Source organism: Tetrao urogallus, assembly GCF_951394365.1.
Source record: "Tetrao urogallus genome assembly, chromosome: 6".
Classification (NCBI taxonomy): Eukaryota; Metazoa; Chordata; class Aves; order Galliformes; family Phasianidae; genus Tetrao; species Tetrao urogallus.
Window position 1 is genome coordinate 5,271,941 of NC_136819.1, and position 23,696 is coordinate 5,295,636.

Here is a 23,696-nt window from a genome sequence, read left to right on the forward strand (position 1 = left end):
AAGATGTTGAGGTCCTGGAGCGTGTCCAGAGAAGGGCAACAAAACTGGTGAGGGGTCTGGAGCACAAATCTTATGAGGAGCGGCTGAGGGAGCTGGGATTGTTCAGTCTGGAGAAGAGGAGGCTCAGGGGAGACCTTACTGCACTCTACATCCTCCTGAAGGGAGGTTGTGGTGAAGAGGGATGTGGCCTCTTGTCCCAGGCAACAAACAGGATCCAGGGAAATGACCACAAGTTGTACCAGAAGAGGTTTAGATTAGACATAAGAAAAACTCTCAGAGAGTGGTCAGGCACTGGAATGGCTGCCCAGGGAGGGGGTGGTGTCACCATCCCTGGCAGTGTTCAAGAGGTGTCTGGATGAGGAGCAACGAGATCTGGTTTAGTGGCTTGTGGTGGCAATGGTGATGAGGAGACGGCTGGGCTAGATGATCTTGTAGGTCCTTTCCCACCTTGTGATTCTATGATTCTCCAAGCTGAACAGACCTAGGTTACTCTGCCTTTCATCATGAAGGAGATGCTCCAAGCCCTTTATCATCTTTGTGGCCTTCAACTGGATGACTTCTAGGAGGTCCCTGTCTTTTTTGAACTCAGGAGCACAGAACTGGACACAGTCTTAACTGTGGCCTCACCAGGGCAGAGTACAAGGGAATGATCACCTCCCTTGACCTGCTGGCCACACTCATTTTAATGCATCCCAGGATACTGTTGGCCATGAGGGTACACCGCTGGCTCATCGCCAACCTGTTGTCCACCAGGACCCCCAGCTCCTTCTCCACAGAGCTCATCTCCAGCTAGTCGTCCTCTTACCTGCATGTGATTATCCCTTCCCAGGTGCAAGACTCTGCACTTACTCTTATTAAACTTGTTAACTTGTGTGCTAGTTTCTTTGTGAGGAATAAAAATGGACTTCTTCCTTTTGACTCCTATTTTTGAAGTTCACATCTGGATATGTTTTGTGTGTTAATCCATATAGGAAGTATTTGTAGGTACTTTTTCTAAGTTGCTATCCTTCCAGCATGAGGGATATGTAACATCGCTGTGTTTGATGGAAGGGAAAGAAGTGTTGGAAGGCTGCTTCCCTGACATAGAAGTCCATCCTTCTCCAAATCTGCCTTTCATTTTTCAGTGAGATTCAGTGGGCTCTTCTACTTTGTAACACAAAGGGACTACATAGTGTGAAATCGTTGGTTTTATGTTCCTGTTTTGCCTGTTTTTCTATACACTAAGTGATTTGGATCTGTCCTGGCTGAAGCATGAAAAAAAAATATATATATAGTATAACAAATCTATATATAAGCTTCTATCACTTCTAATAGAGCTAATTCCAGAACCTTGCTCCCACTGGTCTGTCTAACAGAAGATGAATACCATAGTCCTAAGGTAGCATGTGATTTCATTTATTTGTGAAAAGATGAAATATCAAGTTAATTTTGCAACACACTGTGGCTTTCTCCACATCTCACTTCCCCACATATGCCAGTTTAAGAAGTCAACATCTGAGTTCATCCAGCCAATATGCTACAACATAAATTTGACTCAGGAAGTCAGCAGCGTTCTGTTAGCATTCCATGTGTTCACAAATGATGATAAAAGGATAAGTGAATGAAAAGAACTCACAGAAAATTTCTGAAAGAGATGAGAACAGAACCCTGTTTCCTCTGACTGTGATTATCACCTGTGCTCCACCTGCAGTAGCATATGTTCCTCTTGAAATCAGGGCAAGTACAAGGACATGCTAAAAGAGAGATATGGATAAAGATAAGCTTTCTGCCTAATATTTGAAAGAACACAACTAACAATGTGCTAAAGTGGATGTTCCAGCAGATTAACCATATGCTTCTAATGTTACTGATTTGAGTTTTGGTGTGAATTGTTTAATTGAGGATTTGAGCATGGCATAGTTTATTGTCCAGATAAATCCACTCCAGTTAGGAAAGTACACGTACACATGCATCAGAGCAGGCTTTTGATTTCTATAAAGGACTGACTCTCTGCTTATATTTGTCTGAAATGTGAAGAAGTAGGCTAAATGCATACAAAGGTGTCAAAGTGGGATAATTCGTGTAGCTCATACATCTGCATCTGCTCAGATTCTTTGATTTCCTGGGGTGTGCTCCTCAAATGAGGAGCTTGTTTGTAAAGCAGTTCTGAAGATCAAAAGCGAATGAAATATTACTGCTAAGATTTCCTGTCATCTCACATATCACTGCATCGCTTGGGTAAACAGGCTTCCTCGTTTAGGGTTTATAGATTTATGTATGTGGTGTGTGGTTGTTTTTAATTCAGTGCTATCTGCATGGTGAGCTACGTTTGCTTGTTGGTTTCCACAGCTTTTGTCCTTTTTGTCTTTATTTTTCCTTTTGGTCATAGAGCAGAAAGGGAGAATCATAGAATCACAAGGTGGGAAAGGACCTACAAGATCATCTAGTCCAACTGTCCTCCCATTACCATTGCTACCACAAGCCACTAAACCAGATCTCGTTGCTCCTCATCCAGACACCTCTTGAACACTGCCAGGGATGGTGACACCACCCCCTCCCTGGGCAGCCATTCCAGTGCCTGACCACTCTCTGAGAGTTTTTCTTATGTCTAATCTAAACCTCTTCTGGTACAACTTGTGGTCATTTCCCTGGATCCTGTTTGTTGCCTGGGACAAGAGGCCACATCCCTCTTCACCACAACCTCCCTTCAGAAAGTTGTAGAGTGCAATAAGTTGCAATAAGGTGTCTTCTGAGCCTCCTCTTCTCCAGACTGAACAATCCCAGCTCCCTCAGCCGCTCCTCATAAGATTTGTGCTCCAGACCCCTCACCAGTTTTGTTGCCCTTCTCTGGACACGCTCCAGGACCTCAACATCTTTCCTGTAGTGAGGAGGCCCAAAACTGAACACAGCACTCGAGGTGTGGCCTCACCAGTGCTGAGTACAGGGGGATGATCACCTCTCTGCTCCTGCTGGCCACACTATTTCTAATGCAGGCCAGGATGCTGCTGGCCCTCATGGCCACCTGGGCACTCTGTTGGCTCATGTTCAGCTGAGCTTCAACCAACACTCCCAGGTCTTTTTCCTCTTCACACTCATCCAGCCACTCATCCCCAAGCCTATAACGCTGCATGGGATTATTGTGCCCAAAGTGCAGGTCCCAGCACTTGGCCTTGCTGAACCTCATCCCATTCACCTCAGCCCAGCAATTCAGCTTATCTTGATCCCTCTGAAGGGCCTCCCTACCCTCAGGCAGATCGACACCACCTCCCAACTTGGTGTCATAGAATCATGGAATTACTTGGATTGGAAAAGATCTTAAAGATCATGGAGTCCAACCATGACCTAACCATACTACCCTAACTCTAACAAAACCTCTGCTAAATCATGTCCCTGAGCACCACATCTAAATGGTTTTTAAACGCGTCCAGGGGTGGTGATTCAACCACCACCTAAAATTACTCTGGCACAACTTGAAGCCTCTTCCCCTTGTCCTTTCACCAGTAAGAACAGACCAACCTGTAAGCACACTGTAAGCACCTTTCAGATATTGCAACAGAGCAATAACGTCTCCCCTCAGCCTCCTTTTTAACTGAACAGCCCCAGTTCCTTCAGTCTCTCCTTGTAGGGCACATTCTCCAAGCCCTTCACAAGCCTTGTTGCCCTTCTTTGGACCTGCTCCAGCACCTCAACGTCCTTTCTGTACTGAGGTGCCCAAAACTGAAAACAGCACTCTAGGTGAGGCGTCACCAATGCCAAGTACAGGGCAAGATGACTTCCCTAGTCCTGATCACCACACCATTCTTGATCCAAGCCAGGATGCCATTTGCCTTCTTGGCCACCTGGGCACACTGCTGGCTCATAATCAGCCACCTGTCTATCAGTACAAGGTCCCTTTCTATCAGGCAGCTTTCCAGCCATTCTTCCCCAAGCCTATAGGATTGCCTGGGGTTGTTGTGACCAAAATGCAAGATCTGACACTTGGCCCTGTTGAACCTCATGCAGTTTGCCTTGGCCCATCCATCCAGTCTATCCAGATCCCTCTGTAGTGCCCTTTTCCCCTCAGGCAGATCAACACTCCCTCCCAACTCTGTATCGTCTGCAGTCCCCTCATCAAGATCATTAATAAAGATGTTAAATATAAGTAGCCCCAGTACCGAGGCCTGGGGGACATCACGCAGCCAATTGGACTTAACTCCACTGACCACAACTCTTTGGGCCTGGCCATCCAGCCAGTGTTTCACTCAGCAGAGGGTACGCCCATCCAAGCTGTGATGGATAGTCAGCTTCTCCAGAATGTTGTGGGGGACAGTGTCAAAGGCCTTACTGAAGTCCAGGTAGACTACATCAACAGCCTTACCCTCATCTACTAGGCAGGTCATCTGAATGAAATCAGGTTTGTCAGACACGATCTACTGTTTGTAAGCCCATGCTGACTGGGCCTGAATCCCCTGGTTGACCTTTAATTGGTCCATGATGGCTCCCATCATAACCTTCCCATGCACCGAGGTGAGACTGATAGGTCTGTAGCTACCAGGATCATCTTTCCAGCCCTTTTTGAAGATGGGCGTCACATTTGCCAGTCTCCAGTCTGCCATGACATCCCCAGTTAGCCAGGACTGGCAAGAATGATGGAGAGTGGCTTGGCAACCACATCCGCCAACTCCCTCATCAATCTAGGGTGCAATCTATCTGGCACCATGGACTTGTGAGCATCCAGATTTTGGAGCAGGTCCAAAACTCTCATCATGGATCATGGAGGGCTTATTCTGTTCCCCATCCCTATCTATCAGTGCAGGGGGCTGTGTTCCCAGGGAGTAACAAGTCTTACTATTAAAGACTGAGGCAAAGAAGGCATTAAGTACCTTGGCGTTATCCTGATCCTTGGTCACCAAGTTGCCCTTGGCATCCAACAAGGAATGGAGATTCTCCCTAGCCCTTCTCTTGCTGTTGATGTATTTATAAAAATATTTATTGTTTCCCTTTACCTTAGTGGCCAAGTTCAGTTCTAGCTAGGCTTTGGCTTTTTTAATTTTCTCCCTGCACAGCTTCACTATGTATCTGTAATCATCATAAGTAGCTTGCCCACTCTTCCAGAGACATAAACTTTCCTTTTGTTCTTGAGATCCAGTCAAATGCCTCTGTTCAGCCAGTCCAATCTCTTTGCCTGTCGGCTCATCTTCTGTGACTTGGGGATGGTCAGCTCCTGCATCTTTAAAATAACTTCCTTAAATTATTCCCAGCCTTCATGGGCTCCCATGCTCTCCAAAACTACCTTTCAAGGAACCCTCTCAACCATGGTCCTGAAGAGGTTAAAGTCTGCCCTCTGGAAGTCCAAAGTGGCAGTTCTGCTGACTCGCCTCCATGGTTAAGCAACAACCAAGAAATCTAGCATCTCGTGATCACTATGCCCCAAATAGCCTCCAACCTTTACATCCTCCACAAGATCTTCTCTGGTAAAAAACAGGAGGTCCAGGATTTTGTTTCACACGCACAGGTGGAATCCCTGCCACCCTCTCCAGCATCAGCAGGCTCAGGTACTCCCTGCAGCCAGAGACCTGAACAGCCACATTTCTGGGTAGGCCCTCCATCTGGATTGCCATGGTCTTCTTGGAATAAGCCCATTGTCTGGTGGAGACCATGGTTAGGCTTGCAGTCTCAAAGACCGCCAAGAGGAAAGCCGGTCTCCTGAGCAAGGAGGGACAATACTTGCAGACCTCAGAACAGCAACAAGTTACTCACTTGGGGTGCTCTAGGAGCTAGCTTTCGCCCTCATTGAAGCTATTTAAAGCTTATTATCAGGTGCAAACATCAAGGGCGGGTGATGACATGTTCTTTGGGTGTTTAAACCGTGCTGCTAATGTGCAGGCTCCATACCTGCTGACTCAGGAGCCAGCTGACTAGCACAAGAGCAGCACTGTTGCTGGCTTTAAAACAGCCATAAAAAGAACTTTTTTGTTGGCCTTTTCGACTCCAGATCCCTTGTCTAGTGCAAGGGCTTGCCCAGCTCTGAAGCAAATGGAGCTCTTGGACATAGTAAGGATAGCAGTAATATTAAGAAATGCCTTAAAAATAGCTTAGCTGTCTGAGTTTAGGGGGTATGAACATGAGGCCAACAATTGTCTGAAAGCGAAGAGTCCCTGCTTAGGACCTCAACTATACAGAACCATACAGGGGTACATACTATAGAGGGGTGTCAGGGAGTATCTCCACACAATGCCCTGTGCCTCAAATCCTTCTCATTACCTTGTTTCCTTGTCTGGAAACATTAAACTTTATATTTTCTCATTGCATTTTGCTATTTGTGTGATTGCTTATTTTGTCTATATGAGCTTTGCTCTCAGTCAGCATGGTATCTTCAGGGCAAAAGAGAGTAATTAATGGTGGCTAGGCTAACTAACAGCACAGTTTCCTCTATAAACTTTGATATAAGTGAAAATCCATTTCAAAATGACATCTTATTTCAGGAAACTTTGCTCTTCAGAAATATTTGTATGTGTAGCCTCCAGGATGAAATGTAAGCTGAATATGAAGCAATGCATGTTTCAGCAGAACTGGAAGTACTACAGGGGTTCTGCAAAAAGCCAAGGATGGCCTCAGGCAATATGAGATAAATTCACAGGATGAAAGTCTTCAGCAGGATCAAAACAGCCCAGACACGGAGCCATTTCTCTTACATGCAGATCTGTTGTCCTATTCACAGGGCACTATTATTTCCTCTTTACTCTTGAATTTACTCTGGCCTATTCAGTTTGCTTGCAAGCCATGAGACAAAAAGGTAAAATTCTGAATCCAGGATGCACAGAAAAAAATGTATTTTTCCAAGATTGAAAACCCTTAACTTCTGAGTAAATTTGTTCTTCTGCAGTTGACAGCCGTGGGAAACGATGACATGAAAAACGAATGCGTGGGAACCAGAACACGAAATAATTCTAAATGATAAGTACAAATCCAGTTCAATTCTGAGCCCACCAGCTGCATGACTACAGAATTTGCATGAAGTGTGGAGAGGACACTGGGAGCTTGCAATCTCTCCTTTGTTCTCTTCAGAATTTAGAATACATGCTGTGGTATCTCTTATTCCTAATGCTCTTTAGATACTGTGTAGCTGAAGCCTGTGGGTTTGCTTTGAGTCATTACAGTTTGGTGGTTAAAATGTTTTTTTTTTTGCCTGTGTTATGTACTGAATGAAAAAGTGGTACAATTAGAATCATAGAATCACAAAGTTGGAAACGACCTACAAGATCATCTAGTCCAACTGTCTCCTTATCACCATTGCCACCACAAGCACTAAACCATATCATGCAGCACGTGATACTGAACACAGTACTCGAGGTGCGGCCTCACCAGTGCTGAGTACAGGGGGATGATCACCTCTCTGCTCCTGCTGGCCATACTATTTCTAATGCAGGCCAGGATGCCGTTGGCCCTCTTGGCCGCCTGGGCACTCTGTTGGCTCATGTTCAGCCAAGCATCAGCCAACACCCCCAGGTCACTTTCTTCTTCACACTCATCCAGCCACTCATCCCCAAGCCTATAACGCTGCATGGGTTGTTGTGCCCAAAGTGCAGGACCTGACACTTGGCCTCATTGAACCTCATCCCATTCACCTCAGCCCAGCGGTCCAGCCTGTCCAAATCCCTCTGAAGGGCCTCCCTACCCTCAGGCAGATCGACACCCCCTCCCAGCTTGGTGTCATCTGCAAACTTACTGAGGGTGCACTCAATCCCCTCATCTAGGTCATCAGATATTAAACAGGATGGACCCCAGTACTGACCCCTGGGGGACACAACTTGAATTAGTCACCCATACCAGTTGTTCATTTTTTTCCACACCACTGGGTTTTTTCAAAGAGTCAGGTTTTAGAAGAGCTCAGAGCTATCTGTCTGTTCAGTAATGCTCAGTATCCAGCAGCTACAGTCACAGAGGAAGAAAGCTGCTGGGTACTGAAAACTGAAAGAAGCCCAAAATAACTGGTGCTCAGAGTCATGTTGTGGTAGATAGGAAGGAGTGCTTCCTCTCGTGGTTGGCTCACAGGCTGAACTACTAAGGCAAAAGCACTGATTATATTCCTTTTCTTATTCTGCTCATGAAAATGATGTGTTTAATTTTTTTTGAAATCATAGAATCATTAAGGTTGGAAAAGACCTCTAAGAGTGTCAAGTCTAACCAGCCACCTACCACCAGTATAGACCAGTGAGACTTGTCCCTAAGTAATACATCTACCCTTTCCTTGAACATCCAGGGATAGTGACTCTGTCACCTCTCTGGGCAGCCTGTTCCAATATCTGACCACTCTTTCTGAGGAGAAATTTCTCCTAATATCCAATTTGAACCTCCTCTGATGCATCTTAAAGCCATTTTCTCTCATCCTATCTCTGTTACCTGAGAGAAGAGGCTGACCCCCACCTCGCCATGACCTCTTTTCAGGGAGTTGTAGAGAGCAGTGAGGTCTCCCCTGAACCTCCTCGTCTCCAGACTGAACCATCCCAAGTGCCCTCAGCTGCTCTGTACAAGAGCCATGTTCCAAAATGACTCACTTGTAAATCCTGAGCTGAAGTTCAACTGTAAACAGTTGCTTTTATGATCCCCAAAACACCCCAAGCAACAGAAAAAACATCTTATAGTTTATATCATGCACTGATGAGAATATGTCCTTTTATTACTGAGTCAGTGCTATAAGCAGAGGATAATGGCTGGTAAAACCACATGTGACTTTCTGACTGTGTATCTGTTGTGCACATAGCATGCACAAGAGGGGAAAGCTGAGAAATGTGAAGGCTTGGTACCATCTATTTTTCACCTTTTCATTTTACAACAGTCTGTGCTTGACTCAGAGTGCTCTGCACGGAGATTTGTCAGTTAGAGTAGTTTGATAGCGTATGCTTTTTCACTTAATGATAGTATCTTCACCTCAGTAATATTATTTTTATCTTAGTTCTCCAAGTGTTGATGAGAGCAAGGATAGAATGAAGTGCAATTTGTGCTAAATACTGAGCAGACTCCAAACATTAGCTTCCCAATTAGTCTTTTCCAAATGACACCCAGAAATGATACAGCAGCTTTTCATTCTCTCTGGTCTGTTTCATCGGCTCTTAATCTTCTCTATGAATACAGTTGCTTTACGTCTACAGGGACGCATAAGTCACACTGCTCTCTAATGCCATGCTCTGTATTCTCAGCACCCAGGGCTGTATCCTTTTCTGCATAGCTGGGTACCATCCCATCTGGGGATTCCTGGGAACTCATAGGAGCATCATGATGGGCTTTTGCATAGGGACCAGAGTTGATACTGGTAAAAAGGCTTGGACAATCCCATTCCAGAACACTACAGTCCAACTGCTGTTTCTTTCATAAAGTCATTGATAATGATGATGTATATTTACATTCAGGGCTCTTTACAGAAAATACTGAAGCATAAATATTGAAGCAGGGGGAAGCTCTGAGTTTGAATGGTGCCCCATTTTCTGTATTTTTATTTACATTTAACACAAACCATTTAAACTTGATACTTTGCCAAAAACTGCATGAAAGAGTAATTATTTGGTGTAAGGGGATGAAAACACGTCAAACCTTTCTTCATGTTATTTCATTTGCTCTAAAACACCAATATCCATGTAGTTCAAACAGTAGGTTTAAAGTAAATAATCTGCATACTCAGCAGAACATTCTCATTTTAATACTGGCATAATAATCTAACTGAACTGATTGAACTGCAGTGTCACAAAATGCTTGAATCTGTATAAAAATTCCATATGAGTGTTTTTGGTGGAAGTGAAAGTCTTTTTTCAGGTGAGATCAACACTTAACATGTGTGGCTTCCTTGCTTGGTTACCTTTGGGATCTGAGGGGTTTTTTTGTGTTTTTTTTTTTCTTGTAAGCACAATTCTCCCGTTACAGTATTCAGCTGCTGACCCAGAACTATCACATCTGGAATGGTTCAGAGCAGTAGTATGGGTGTCCTGCTTTTTGCTCTGTTGATTTTGCTATTATGGTTCACCTGCTGTTTTATGGAGGAGACAACAGCTCTTGCTTCAGTTTTAAATAAATCAGAGGAAACTGTCCATTATTAGCTGTATGCTTTGTGCCCTGCGTGAATTTGTTCTATATGAAAAGGAAAAAAAGGTGTATGAGGGAACGGTCTGATTGGGTTGGAAAATGGTCAGTGACTCAGACTCAGTGACTGGTTTATTTCAAAAATTATCTTTTTCTATATTTTCAGCTCTTTTCTTCTAAATCCTTTAAAACAATTTGGGTCTATGGTAGGTGATATTGAAATGTAGCAAAAACTACTCCAGAGGTCATAAACATAAGGTAGATAAGGCATGTGTTGGAAGAAAGACAATTCTGCCATGCTTGGTCAAGCAGTATGTTTCTCCGTTCTGAGATAAAGCAGTAGTTATGAACTCCTCAGATAAGAAATGGCTGTACAAATCTCATCTAGAGGATAGATGGTTGTAATAATATTCTTTTATATCACTCAGTGTTACATGTTGAAAAGAGTAACTACAGAAAAGGAACCAGTACTTCAGGAAAAGAGGTTTTTGTCTTATATGATGCAATGGGAAGAAAAACCTCTATGCCATGAATTACTCAGAAAGCTTGGACCTTTGGTTTTATGCTGAATGGTTTTGTGTGTGATTTATTTTCATTCTTTTCTGTTCATTAAAATGAAAAAATTCGAAACCAAACAGATATGGAATGAACTTCATTGCATCTGTGGCGAATGGTCTTTGTATATGATAGTATTGGCTGAAGCTCTTGGGATTTGTAAGCTCAAAGTACATATAGCTGCAGGCTGATTAAAAGAGTGGCTGAAATCTTGCACGTGTGCACAGTGCGTTAGTGTGTCACATCAGTAATTCATTGCTTTAGGACCTCTGAACTCATATCATGTACAACTTGACATAAATCTGACATTGCTAGATGCAGAGCCAGACTGCATTACAGAAATTCAGAGCTGTAGACATGAATTGGGGTATTTTTATGATAAAATCAATGGGCAGCTTGCTGTAGGTCTTTACATTCCATTAGCATGCGTTTTCATGTAGTGTTACAAGGCCAGTACATCTCAGGAAGTGTATTTTGTGGTGCTTTCCACATATGTATTAAAATTCCTTGAGGATATACGAAGCCATTATTATCAGCTGCAAATGCTCCACATACAGAAGATTTTCTCCTCCCTGATCCCATTACATTTTAGAAATGTTGTTTAAGAGACTGAGGAGCATGCATCTAGATGAATGGAAGGTTGGACTAGATGATCTGAATGGTCTTTTTCAACCCTAATGACTTTATGGACTGGGTGCAGCACTAGATGTCCGATTTGGGAATAGTTACAGGGTTTAGGGGTTTGTTGTTTTTATTTGTTTGGTTTTTTTTCTGCTCTTGATGGGTTTGAATAGCAAGGTTGACATTTGCAAAGATCAGCGTTCTTTCCTTAGGATGTTTGCCAAAGAGGGTCTAAGAAAAAGAGTCAAAGCAGACCTCTGCCAAGGTAACCTTATTTAGTGATGCTTTTGTCTAGGAAGCAAGCAAAGTCAGTTAAAACATGCTAAAATTTTCTGACTGCTAAGAAGTCAGTGATCTGTTTTAAGTAGGTGAAAGTGAAGTGCAATAGTATAAGTTATCTGAAGAATGATGTAAATGTAGTAGTTATTGTACCCGTATCATGAAGGAGGATTATTGTTTGAATTATATGGAATTCTTCAAAAATATTGGTTTAAAACAGTGTGTGTATTACAGCTGATAACTGCAGGCAGTTATATGAATATAGTTGGCTTATATCTGCAGTAACATAAGCCACTGATGGAAAATCACTTCTAAATGATCCAAACCTGACATTTCTTTATAGCTTTGCTTCTCTCCAGTGTTTCAGAAAGATTAATATATCCTTTATTAACTAGAGTCATCTTCAAGTGGGAAAAGAGCCAAAGTTTTTTCAGCTTTCTCTGCAAATTTGCTTTCTTATTCTAGGTCAGAAAATAGCCTGTTTCTGTCCAGATTTCAAGAAATAATCTAACAATTTAAACTTTACTGTTGTGTACGTATTTACTTACTTCCTCAAGTATTCAATTGCTTTCTATGTCACTATTTTTATTTGTTATATTGTGGTTGTATTTGGGTTCTTCTGCTTGCCTTCTTTTTAATACAAGTGAAAATCAAGTGTAAATCTCCTCATGTCGATAAGATCCATCTGCATTGTGCAAGAAACTGATTTTCTGCTGCATTAGCAATAAAGCTCTGAAGTGCTCTAAGCCTCTTGCCTTTTTTGTGAAAGTTTATGTGTGGTACAAAAATGCATAGAAATGCAATGAGTTCAAGTTTTAGAAGTGAGGAATTACTAAAGGAAGTTAACGTTTATTACATCATTTCCAATGTGAAGCAAGCTGGCTGAACTAGATATTTTTTACTTTGAGTAAATATGGTTGCTTCTTGTAGAACAGGAAATGCACTTATAAAATATTGGCAATATTTTCTTGAATATAATTAACCAATGTCTTGTTATAAGCACCTTGTAGTTGCTGACCTGTGTTCCTCTTAGTGAGCAAAAAATCATTCCTGCATAGTCAGCTTAAAGGGCTGAAATAGGGCTCCATCTCATTTTAGTCAGTGTTCAAAAGTTGGGCTTTGAGCATCTTTTAGTATCACATCTAACAACTGCCAAATTGTGATTGCTTCCTCCAGAGGGTCCTGAACACTTGAATAGGAGCTATGAATCTTGAGTATTTGCATTTACTGCCTCCAGATTGCGTGTACTGCTGTGTCTTGTTGTAGTGGTTTCTATTTCTGGCTTTTTTTCCTCGGAAATCTAGGATGTTCTTATCCAAAGTTGTCTGCCATTTCTAACTAAGTCTTTTTCTGAATATTAATATTATTTGACTGTGCATCATTTACATTTTGGGTTATCTTTCTAAAAAATAATTGTGATTTTTATTCAGGTATCACAGTTGCATTGGCTACCTTGATTTGGGGAGTGGAAGAATTAACAGCACACTTCGATTATTAGACAAGCAAGAAATGAAATCAAACAATAGCAAGTCAGCTGCTCTTTAAAAAATAGCTCACTGTGTTAAAAGCTGCTGATCTCTTCTGTGTTTGCTGTGACTGTCACTAAGTTACCACTGTATTGATGCTGATAATGATGGTTATGTATGCATAACCTTCATTGTTTTAAATTAATGTTCAGAAAATGTTAATTGTTAATTGTTTTAATTTCCAATCAGTAGAATAATCATAGAATCATAGAATTGTATGGGTTGGAATGGAGCTTTAAGATCATGTAGTTCCAACCCCTTGCTATAGACAGGGACACCTCCCTCTAGACCAGGTTGCTCACAGCCCCATCCAGCCTGGCTTTGAATGTTTCCAGGGAGGGGGCATCCACAACCTCTCTGGGCAGTCTGTTCCAGTGTCTCACCACCCTCACAAGGAAGAATTTCTTCCTAATATCTAGTCTAAATCTACCCATATCTAGTCTAAATCTACCCAGTATATATGGATGTAACTGTACCCTGAATCTAAAGGTGATAAATAATAAAGCAATTAATGAAGCACAAGTGACACCTTATAGTCATCTAAATCTCTACCTGAAAGGCTAAGATATTTCTGCACCCTTATTAACACAAGAGATTGCACTGTACCATGTATTGTAAACATGCATGTGAGGAGATAATCCAAGACAGCCAAAGAGTTGTTGTCAGTGGCTCTGTGTCCAGGTGGAAGCCAGTTAAGAGCAGCGTCTCCTAGATGTCCATGTTGACCAGCTCTTCAACATCTTTGTCATCCACATTAACAGTGGAATTGATTGCACCCTCAACAAGTTTACTGATGACACACAGCTGTGTAGTGAAATTGACACAATAGGAGGAAGGAATGCCATCCAGAGTGACCTGGACACACGAGACTCTAATGAGGATCTACAAGGCCGAATGCAAGGTGTTGCCCTGGGGTTGAGATAATCCCAGGTGAGTACAGAGAGCACTGAGAGCAGCCCTGCAGAGAATGACTTAGGGGTCCTAGCGGACGAGAAGCTGGACCTGAGCCAGCAGCATGCATTTGCAGTCAAGGAGGACAACTTCATCTTGGGCTGCATCAACAGAGTGGTGGCAGCAGGGAGAGGAAGGGGATTGTCTCCCTTTACTATGTCCTGGTGAGCCTTAACTGGAGTACCATGTCCCCCAGTACAGGAAGGATGTGGAGCTGTCAGAGCAGTTCCAGAAGAGAGCTAATTTAGCTTGGAGAAGGCCATGGGGAGACTTCATTGCTGTCTTCCAGTACTTGAAGGAGGCTTACAAGCAGGAGGGGGACAGACTTTTTACTTGGTTTGATAGTGATAGGATAAGGGGGGAAGGACTTTAAACTAAAAGAGACGAGACTTAGGTTAGATGTTAGGTATAAACTGTTTACTCAGAGGGTGGTTAGGCTCTGGCAAAGGCCAGGATGGGTGCTCCATCCTTGAAGGTTCTCAAGGCCAGGTTGAATGGGATCCTGGTAACCCTTTTTTTGGCAGGGAATTGGAACTAGGTGATCTTTAAGGTCTCCTCCAACCGAAGCTATTCTATGATAAGTGGAGATTCCAGAGTCTCTGCTGAATATCCAGGTTTTCCTGATTCAGACTTCTGTTCAAGCAAAAAATAAAAAAAAAAACAAAAAAAAACAAAAAAACAACGACAACAACTCACAACCCAAAAAGCCCTAGTGCTGTGGTACCTCTGAGAGCTGTAGAAATGAAAAGGCAACTTCAAGGTCAAGCTTTCAGTTCTATTTCTGATTCGATTTATTTATTTCATCTGAAGAGATCTCATGCGATGTAAGACATTTGACTTCTAACATGATTCTTGAAAGAGGTGATACATTCAGACTTGTACAAAAACATTCAATATAAAGGGCAAGTGTCAAAAATCTGTTATGCTATATAATGAAATCATGCTTAAAAAGAAAATGTTGAGTTCAAATATAAGATCCTTGTTCGGTTAAATGTTTAAATGGTGAATATTCTTGAAATCAATAGCCTTTTCAGTCAAGGTGCCTTTTTGGAAGCTCTTTTTAATTTCCACAATGAATCTAAAATGTGAGAAGAGATGCTCAAAAATGTGGGCAAAATGTTTAAGCAATTCAGGTTTTTTTTCCATTCAGTGCATGCAGTTCTTTCATATTTTGCATGTGTTTTTTTCTCTTGCATTACAGGAGCTTTTTTTGTATAGGGAAAGATAAATAATGATAGGATCATAGAATTGTTTGATTTGGAAGCGACCTTAGAAAGTCATCTGGTTCATCTAGTGTTAGAACAAGGGGGAATGGCTTTAAATTAAAATAAAATTAAAAAAAGGAGGGGGGGGGGGGGTGAAATTTAGGTTAGATGCTAGGATAAAATTCATAACTCAGAGGGTGGTGAGGCCCTGGTACAGGCTGCCCAAAAAGTCTGTGGATGCCCCAGCCCTGGAGATGCCCAAGGTCAGACTGGACGTGGTCCTGGGCAGCCTTTTCTGCTGTTGGGGCTGTATTTTGGCTGGGTGTGTTTTTAGGTGTAAGTATGTAGACACATACATACAAAGGATTTCACTTTCTGCCATATATATTGCTTTCCTGGCTTCATGTGAAGAGGTGTGCCAGGTGGAAGGAACAATTGGTGTGAAAATGCAGATGATGTTTTCTGTTTTTGTTTGAACTGTTCACTGGGGACAGAGCAAAGGATGGATGATCAGGAAGTCAATGTGGCAGTTCTTGCTGTTAGCACAAATCATGGGGAGGGGTATGTTAACTGCAACTTTCACCCTGGAAGTTATAAATCCTTTCTCCTATCTAGTAATACCAGTAAATAATTCAGTATGATTAAAATCCTTTCACATTTACTTTAGTTACACATCTGGTGTAAATACAACAAGGCAAAATACATCACTTTGAAAAAGAATGGGCTTGTCCTTGGTAAGTGATCTTGTATTGTAATTCCCCTTGAGAAAACCATTCTCCAGTTCAGGTAGAAAAGAAATCAATAGGCCCCTAAAATTGCTGCTGGGATATATCAGCTGCACTGATTTTCTAACCTTCTTGGCAAGAGTAGCGACAAATCAAGTGCCTCCTTTACAGCTTCCTGAAAGACTGACTACTGTTCACGCTGATTGTGGGAATTTGTACTTAATCTTTGCTAAAGCTTGGATTGTTTCTCGCTGTCAGAGCACTCTTCAGTATTCCATCCAGGTGCAGTAGGAAAGGTGTGTCAAGACAAGTGCTTGCACTGGAGAGATATGATTTTCCTCAGTCCTCTCTCAGAGTTATTTGAGGATATTATTCAACCGAAGTGCATTTTCACCCCCCGCTTTTTCCTAACATAGGTAAGCCTGCGCTGGTTAGGAGCACAGATTTAGGAGAGAGGAAAATATGTGCAGGCTAAATGGACCAGATATTTCCATGACCTTTATTTTTCTTAAATGGGGAATTAGAGAGGAGGATTTTGAAGTTGTACCTGGGGTTGTTGAAATTGTAATTCCTTAATGGCTTTTGACTTGAACTCTTTACTTTTTTTATTATATTAATTTTATGTGGGGAGAAAATCATCTGGATGAAATTGGACACATCAGGTGTTTCAGAACATTCAGTTCCAGTAGTATCTGCACACTGGAAGTTGGACAGTGTGTTTGTGTCATGCTATTATTAGCATGCTAATAACCTGGGACATCCCTCCAGTAGAAGTATAAATTTGCATCATTTCAGCTCTGTTGTAGTAGTACTAGAGCCTATTCATTCCATTTTTTTTTCCATGGTTGTTTTTGAGTTCATATGAATGAGAGTTACAAAGACAATACAACACCTACCACCTCCCTCTCCTTTGTCCTTTTTTTTTTTTTTTTTTTTTTTTTTTGTGGAAGTTGCGTTAAAATTAAGGAGAATTCCATGAATTCATATCTTGCTGAGTTCTGACTGAGCAAAAATAGGCGGCATATAGATTGAAGGAAGCTCTTCTTTTTGGGAGGTGAGAAATAATGCCCATCATACAGATCCAACCTCCTTACTTTGCACCTATGGTAAATTTCAGGCACATTCATATGCCATTCTCTGAAACAAAACTTTGATCTCACAAAATGCACTGACAAGTTTGCTTTGTGGTATTTGCTTCCACTGATCCTGAAAATCTTTGCAATGGAAATGTCATTCAAAGCGCATGGGTAATGAGAGGAGAAATGTGCATGTTCACAGCTGTTCTATGACAATTAGAAACTCTGAGCAGGTTCATTTCACATAGCTCTTGATGTAGCTGTAGAAGTACTTATATTATTATATATGGAGCCTGATAAAAATAGGTTAAGGTGAGGGTAAGAGGTACGTTTTATACTATCTACAAGATGTCCTAGATGCTGGCTACTGATGGAGCCATATGCTGAGGGAAGAGTTAGTATTTGAGAATTTGAGAACGGGAAGGTCTTTAGGAAGTGATATGGACATTTGCTTTCAGTGTGTGCTTTATACATGTGTGTGTGTGTCTATGTATACATGTATGTATGTATATACATACATATATCTATATGTATACATATATATATTTAAGCTGTAGTTTACAAATTCAAAAGAATTTTCTCAGCATCAAGCATAGATTTGTATGGAACTTGCAAAGAACTCGTGAAGAAAATTTGTGAAATATATGGTTCTTTAGCACTTGATTTGTATTCCATAACTGGTGAGTTTAGCTGTTCAACCTCTCTTTCCTTTTCTGGTGTACTTCTCATGATTCAAAAGATCAGAGTCAGAACTGTCAGGAACATTTATATTTGCACTTAATAATGCTTTACATTATAATTTATCTTGTGACCTTTGAAAACCTCTCAGATAGCTGTAGTTCGCTTAGTTTCACTAAAAAGCCAAGGAAGAGAAAAGTTGTAAAGGTGGTCATAACACTTCTAGTGTTCCCAAAGTCACTTAACAATGAAGCTGCTATGGACTCACCATCCAATTGTCAATATGGTGTATCCATGCAGGTTCTTCAGGTTCTCATTCCTTGTTGTAGAAGCATCATGAACTTGCTTTGGACAAGAAGTGGGTGCGTGTAGTAAGCAATTGGAATTTAGTGTGGTGAGCCTTGATATAGGCTACTGGCTGTGTATGGCTTGGATTGTAATACTTCTTCTGTTGCAGCCTCTCCCATGCTCAGTCCTCTTTAGTGTCTTGTTTCCTAGTGTTCCTTTTCACCTTATGACACTCTTCACTAAGGACTTTTATGCTAATGAAAACCTAATTCACTCCAGATTTTGGATCATTCAGAAAGTGATGTGCTGTGGAAAATCCATGGTGAACACAAAAATAGTGTTTATGAAATGCTTTATGCACCAAACAAGTAAACATGGTAAAAATACTAGTGGAAAGAAGGGAGAAAAATGCCTGCAGGTTTTGTCATAGATGCCCAAGTGTTTTCTGAGAAATGTAGCATGTTTGAATGATTCTGTTGCAGAAAAATGCATGTTATAGCAGCAACACCAACAAGTTCAGCAGTTCTCAGCAGAATAAAACCCTCCTGTTAAACACAGCTTTATGAGAAAATGGTTTCTACACAAAACAGAACTTTCTGGATTTTGAAGAAATAAGTCTGAAATATTCCAAGTGAAGTGCTGTAGAGTGCGTGATCCTGTATTTTGTACAAGCAGACGGTAGTAGTGTTTGGAGATGATGATCTGTTTTCACAGTGGACTGAACAAAGTTAGATTGGCTTGATACTTCAAAGACAAATTTGATGTGAAATTGTTCAAAGTTGCCTTTCTGGCAGAAAAGGAGCTATGCAATTGCTTCTGTCTATTCCGTTTAAAGCTCTGTTGCCACTGTAACAGGTTGAAGAGAATGTGCGGGACAGATTTGCTGATGGAATTGCTGAGCAGGTGACCTACTCATTATAAGGGGATAAGAGTTTAAACAACAAAACAACGAAGCTTACCACAGCCAGACTACCCTGGACCCACAGTTAGTTTTGAAAAATTTGCTGTGAATCCAAAAGAGATTCAGGATTGCCCTGGATAAGGGTAAGACTGGAATCTTGGAAGACTAAAGATGCAATGCCGTAAGAGCCAACTGAAATGAGAAATTTTCTACCAATATCTGGGAACCAAGATAAGAACCTTGATATACTTCCATTCTGATGTAGCTTTCATAACAATCTGTGTACAGAAGTTGCTTTTTTGTGATGTATTGTCTCTTTCAGACAGATATGTGCGTGCTATGCTAGTACTCATAGCCAGTAAGTAGAGAATTTAACACAGCACACAGACAGAAATGTTAACCTGACTTAGTCAGAGTTATTGGAAGAAAGTGGTTTTGGTTATCTGCTAAGTCTACTGCATGTATTGTGTATTTGAGGATATTAACACTGAGGTCACAGTCAAAGATTTGCGGTAGAAAACAAAGGTAGATGCAGTGTTGTGGATATAAATGATGAAGAATATCAGAACTGAAAAATTGCAGTGTTACCTATCAAAAAGAGAAAGGTTTTAGTGTGAATGTATTTCCTACTGAAGACCAAATCCTATTGAACTGATGTGAAAGGCAAAGTTTTCATGCAGAGGACAAGTCTATATTTATGCAGTATTTGAGTAGTTGTGCAGAGTTTAATAGCTTTCAGAGGGTTTATGTGCCTGCTCCTTATTACATTTGTATGAATTCAGTAAGGATTTATTGCTCTAGGTAAAGTTATTTTAGTGTGGAATCACAACATTTTGTGCTGTCCTTCCTCGTGACGTTAACTCACTTTTCGTGACCTATGCAGTTTAAAGTAGATCAATGAAAGTTGTTGGTTTTTTTTTTCCCCCTGAGTTGTCATTCTCAATATCAAGTTAAACACATAACTTGCTGTTCTATTTCTCGGAGCCTTGTTTTATGCCAACTACAAGTTTTCAGAAGTCTCTTTTTGCTCCTTTTGTGGGAACTGGCAGTTGTGTGCTTTCTCTGGTGGGTTACTGATTCTACAGAGCCAAGGGTCTGCCAAAGAGAAGCCAGGTTGGTTTTGTTTTATTTAGAGTGCATGCATTAACAAGTCAGAGGAAGTGGATGCAAAGGGCCTGATTCTCTAGCTGCTAGTTGTGGAAAAACCCAATAAAACGCATCTGGGCTGCAACCATTTTGTGGGCTATCGCACTTAAAATACATAGGATGCTTAAGCCTGTTTAGAATTCATGTAAGTGTTGACTAAGGGATTTTTTCTCTGAATAGTTAATAAACTACATACTTGTGCGTGATTCTCAGTAGGTAGAGGGGAAGCATTCAATCAAATATTTTGTACACAAGCTATGGAGGACAGGTAAATAAAAATGTTCCTTGGTTCCCTTAAATCCCAATTTTTTCATGTTCCTTTTAGTATAATGTATTTTCTTCAGCCTGAAACACAGTGGTTAGATAATGGCTGAATACAAAACATATTATGGAAATGCCATTTGAGTGTGCAAAGTGGTTATATCTGGCAGATTGTATTTCAGCAAGGGCTTATCTGTTGTTCAGCAAAATGCCTATATGACTTTTTCCCACAGGTCAACTGATTCAGAATTGACTGAAATTATAAATATAGTTGAAGCTGAGGTTAGATGATACTATATTATATTGATACTGTATTATGTGTATTACCTATTGCGTGTTTTATTCATTCTGTTTCTTGGTTGTCAGTAACCTCCCTCCCCCTGAACTTCATGATTAAAAATGCTCATATTTATATAGAGAAAAGGCAATGATGTGATGCTCTATTGTCGTGAGTGATTTCTATCTCAAGTTCACTCATTTTAGAGATTCTTTTCTTCAACTTTCAGTTATGTTGATATGAATCTTTTTCTCACTTTCTCAGGAAACAAAATCAGTTTTCCTTTGTCCTGCCATTGTACATGTTATTCAGGGAAAAGTCTTGATCTTTATTTTGAAGACTAAAAGCTGAACTTCTGATATTTGAAGAAATAGTGGTCAGAGTTGTAGTGATGGAGAGATGGAGTTGATAGACATTTCTCCTTCTTACACCAAAATTTATAATCTGTTGAAATGTTTCCTGTAATCTGTTTGCTATAGTATTTGCTCTAGTATTCTAGTTTCAGATGGATTTGCTGGAAATAACACTTCATTTTGCTGAATGGACTAAGTGTTGTAACCTAAAATTCAGATAACAGATTTAATACATGTGTAATGGAATTATTTTGGGGGAGGGGGCTAGGGAGCATGTCTTTTTGGGTCTTTAATTGGAAGTGATTATTTAAGACAGTGTTACCACTTGGACAGATTTTTTAATGCAAGGTTTTACTTTAAACAAAAGCATGACAGTTCAATGGCAAGAGGTCAATACATGCATTGTGCTGCTTAAGGAGGAAGTGGTGACCTTACTGAAACTGCCTTATTACCCCACAGCAGGAGGAAATTCCTGCTTGACCTCTGTTCGTTATCAAATTAAAATGAGGGTATTCTCTGAAACTCATTATGCTAGTTTTATGTAATGTTGTCTGAAGCACTGAGATGAGATAGCTTTCTGACCATCGCATATTCCTAGTTAAAAAATCAGATAGCTGGGGCAGTCACAAAAACTGTCAGTGTTTGTACATAAAACTTAATGCTGGAGATTTTATTTTCATTGCATGCAACTAGACTGCTAGTATTTATCAAGCGTTCTTGCAGTAGCTAGGTTTAATTCATCTAGCAGTATATTCTGTCATTCAGCTTGAGAAAACATGAACTAAACTGTGGGGTGTAAATGCCGCATTGTATATTCAAAGGTTCACATCCTTGGTGTATGGATTTTCTTGTAAATCCGTAATTGGACTGTGACCTGTACTGGATCATTTACTTCTGATGTATTATTACTTAGGTGACTTATAACCAAGTCCTGATATTACCTCTTTATATGGACACCCTGTGTGTTCGTAAAGTCATTCTCAGAGGTTCCCAACAAGACCAGCGGTTTTTCCTTTTCTAGATGAGGATAATACAACTGGTAAGAAATTCCTCACCCAGAGAGTGGTGGATACCGCATTCTTGGAGACTATCAAGGCAAGGCTGGATCAGGCTCTGGGCAACCTGATCTAGTTGTGGATGTCCCTGTTCATTGCAGGGAATTGGACTGGATGACCTTTAAAGGTCACATCCAACTCTAAGGATTCAATGATTCTATCTGAGCATAAAATAGCACCCGTGTGTTGCAGGCTTGAATTTTGTTATTCCCTTGATAAAAAGAGTTACTGTGAGGAAAGTAAAAACAAAGCAAAAAAAAAGGTTTCTACTGCACTTGTAGGGGGAAACAGATGCTCCAGCTTGCTGATAAGTCTTCCTCAAGGCAACGATTTTATCTGAAAATATATGCTGTTTTAGAATTAACTGAGATGTTTGGGATTTTTTGATTGAAATAGTATATGAGAGTTGGGTCTGTATTTCACTGGACCAAAAATATAGAATTGACATCATTTGGGATTTCTACAGAAACATTAGAAAATACACTTGTAATCTAAGCAGGAATTGTTGTTTTTAGAAATGATAGGAAAAAAACATTCTCCCATATAAATTAATTTGCATTTGATTCGTCTTAGCATATTTTCAGCTCTATTCTGTACTGCAGTGAGGATTAATTTGGGGGAAATTTTTAAATGAAATAAACCTTGCAAAGTTCAAACAGCTCTGAATTGTCCTTGCCCAAAATTATCAGGTGACAAAAAACTTCATACCAAGTTTTACTTGACTTCAATGGCAGGATGTTTTTCAGAACAGGAGAGATCTCACACTATATTCCACCACACATGTTAAATACATCTGCTCAATCTCCTGCTTGCCATAGACAATACACCAGTATTTTCAGTCTGATTTGTATACTCAGATGCAGCACATCACTTTGTCATTCAAAGCATCTCTTGATCTGTATTAGGAGAAAACAAGCTGTTGTATATATGGACAGACAGATCTTTCCACATTCCAGTTTGGAACCTATAGATACTGTATAGTTCTAATTAATTAAATCTGGGCAATCTAATACTGTTTTGAAGTGCACTGAAGAATGTTTTGAGAGGATTTCATGCTTTTGTTTTCTGTGTTAGACAGGGCTATGAAGAACTGGAGAGACAGCTGAAGGAAGTCTTTAAGGAAAGGAGCAATATTCTTCGACAGCTGTCGAAGACTTCTAAAGAACTCGAGGGAATTAAAGTAAACCTCCAGGTTAGGTTATGTGTGGGTTTCTGGGACTTAGAATTACTTACTTTGTGTTTTTCATACTAATGTCTATCTGCTGCTAATAAATAAAAATGTCATTGTTTTTGTTGATTTTAGAGCGTGCATTGTTTACCTTGCATTGAGAGTAAAAGGGATGGTCTCAAGGAAAACATAATCTAAATGAATTGGGTAATTAAAAAAACAAAAAACAAACAAAATGTTGCACAAACAAAATGTAGCAGAACAAAAGAAGAAACAGAAAAGAATAATCATAATGGACTTCCCACACATTGAACCTGGCAGCTACTATGAAAGGATTTCCTTTGCTGTTGCAGGCCACATCTTTGCTGATGAGTTGCATCTACGAAGCCTAATGTAGCTGCTAACTTTACTTTGCAGACATGCAGTCTACACCAACTGACTGGATTTACTGCAGGGGATTACTTTACAAGTTTAACTGACAGACAGTGTTAGAAGAGCTGGCAGCTAGGCATCCAGAGCTGATGAACACTTCTGCTTTAACTAAGGAGGTTTTCTGGGTAATGTGGGCAGGCTGAAAGGACAATAGTCAGATTAACTCT

General features: G+C 40.6%; 1 protein-coding gene across 1 annotated transcript in view; it reads left to right on the forward strand.

The window, feature by feature from the left end:
- The window catches only part of LOC306947880 (leucine zipper protein 2-like), a gene marked incomplete at both ends in the record, with an annotated part of 143,086 nt that overhangs the window by 43,343 nt on the left and 76,047 nt on the right, over nucleotides 1-23,696 (forward strand). Inside the window, one exon of the mRNA XM_079537324.1 lies at nucleotides 23,004-23,121. Within this exon, the coding sequence (XP_079393450.1) occupies nucleotides 23,004-23,121 (118 nt within the window). The remainder of the gene's footprint in view (nucleotides 1-23,003; nucleotides 23,122-23,696) is intronic.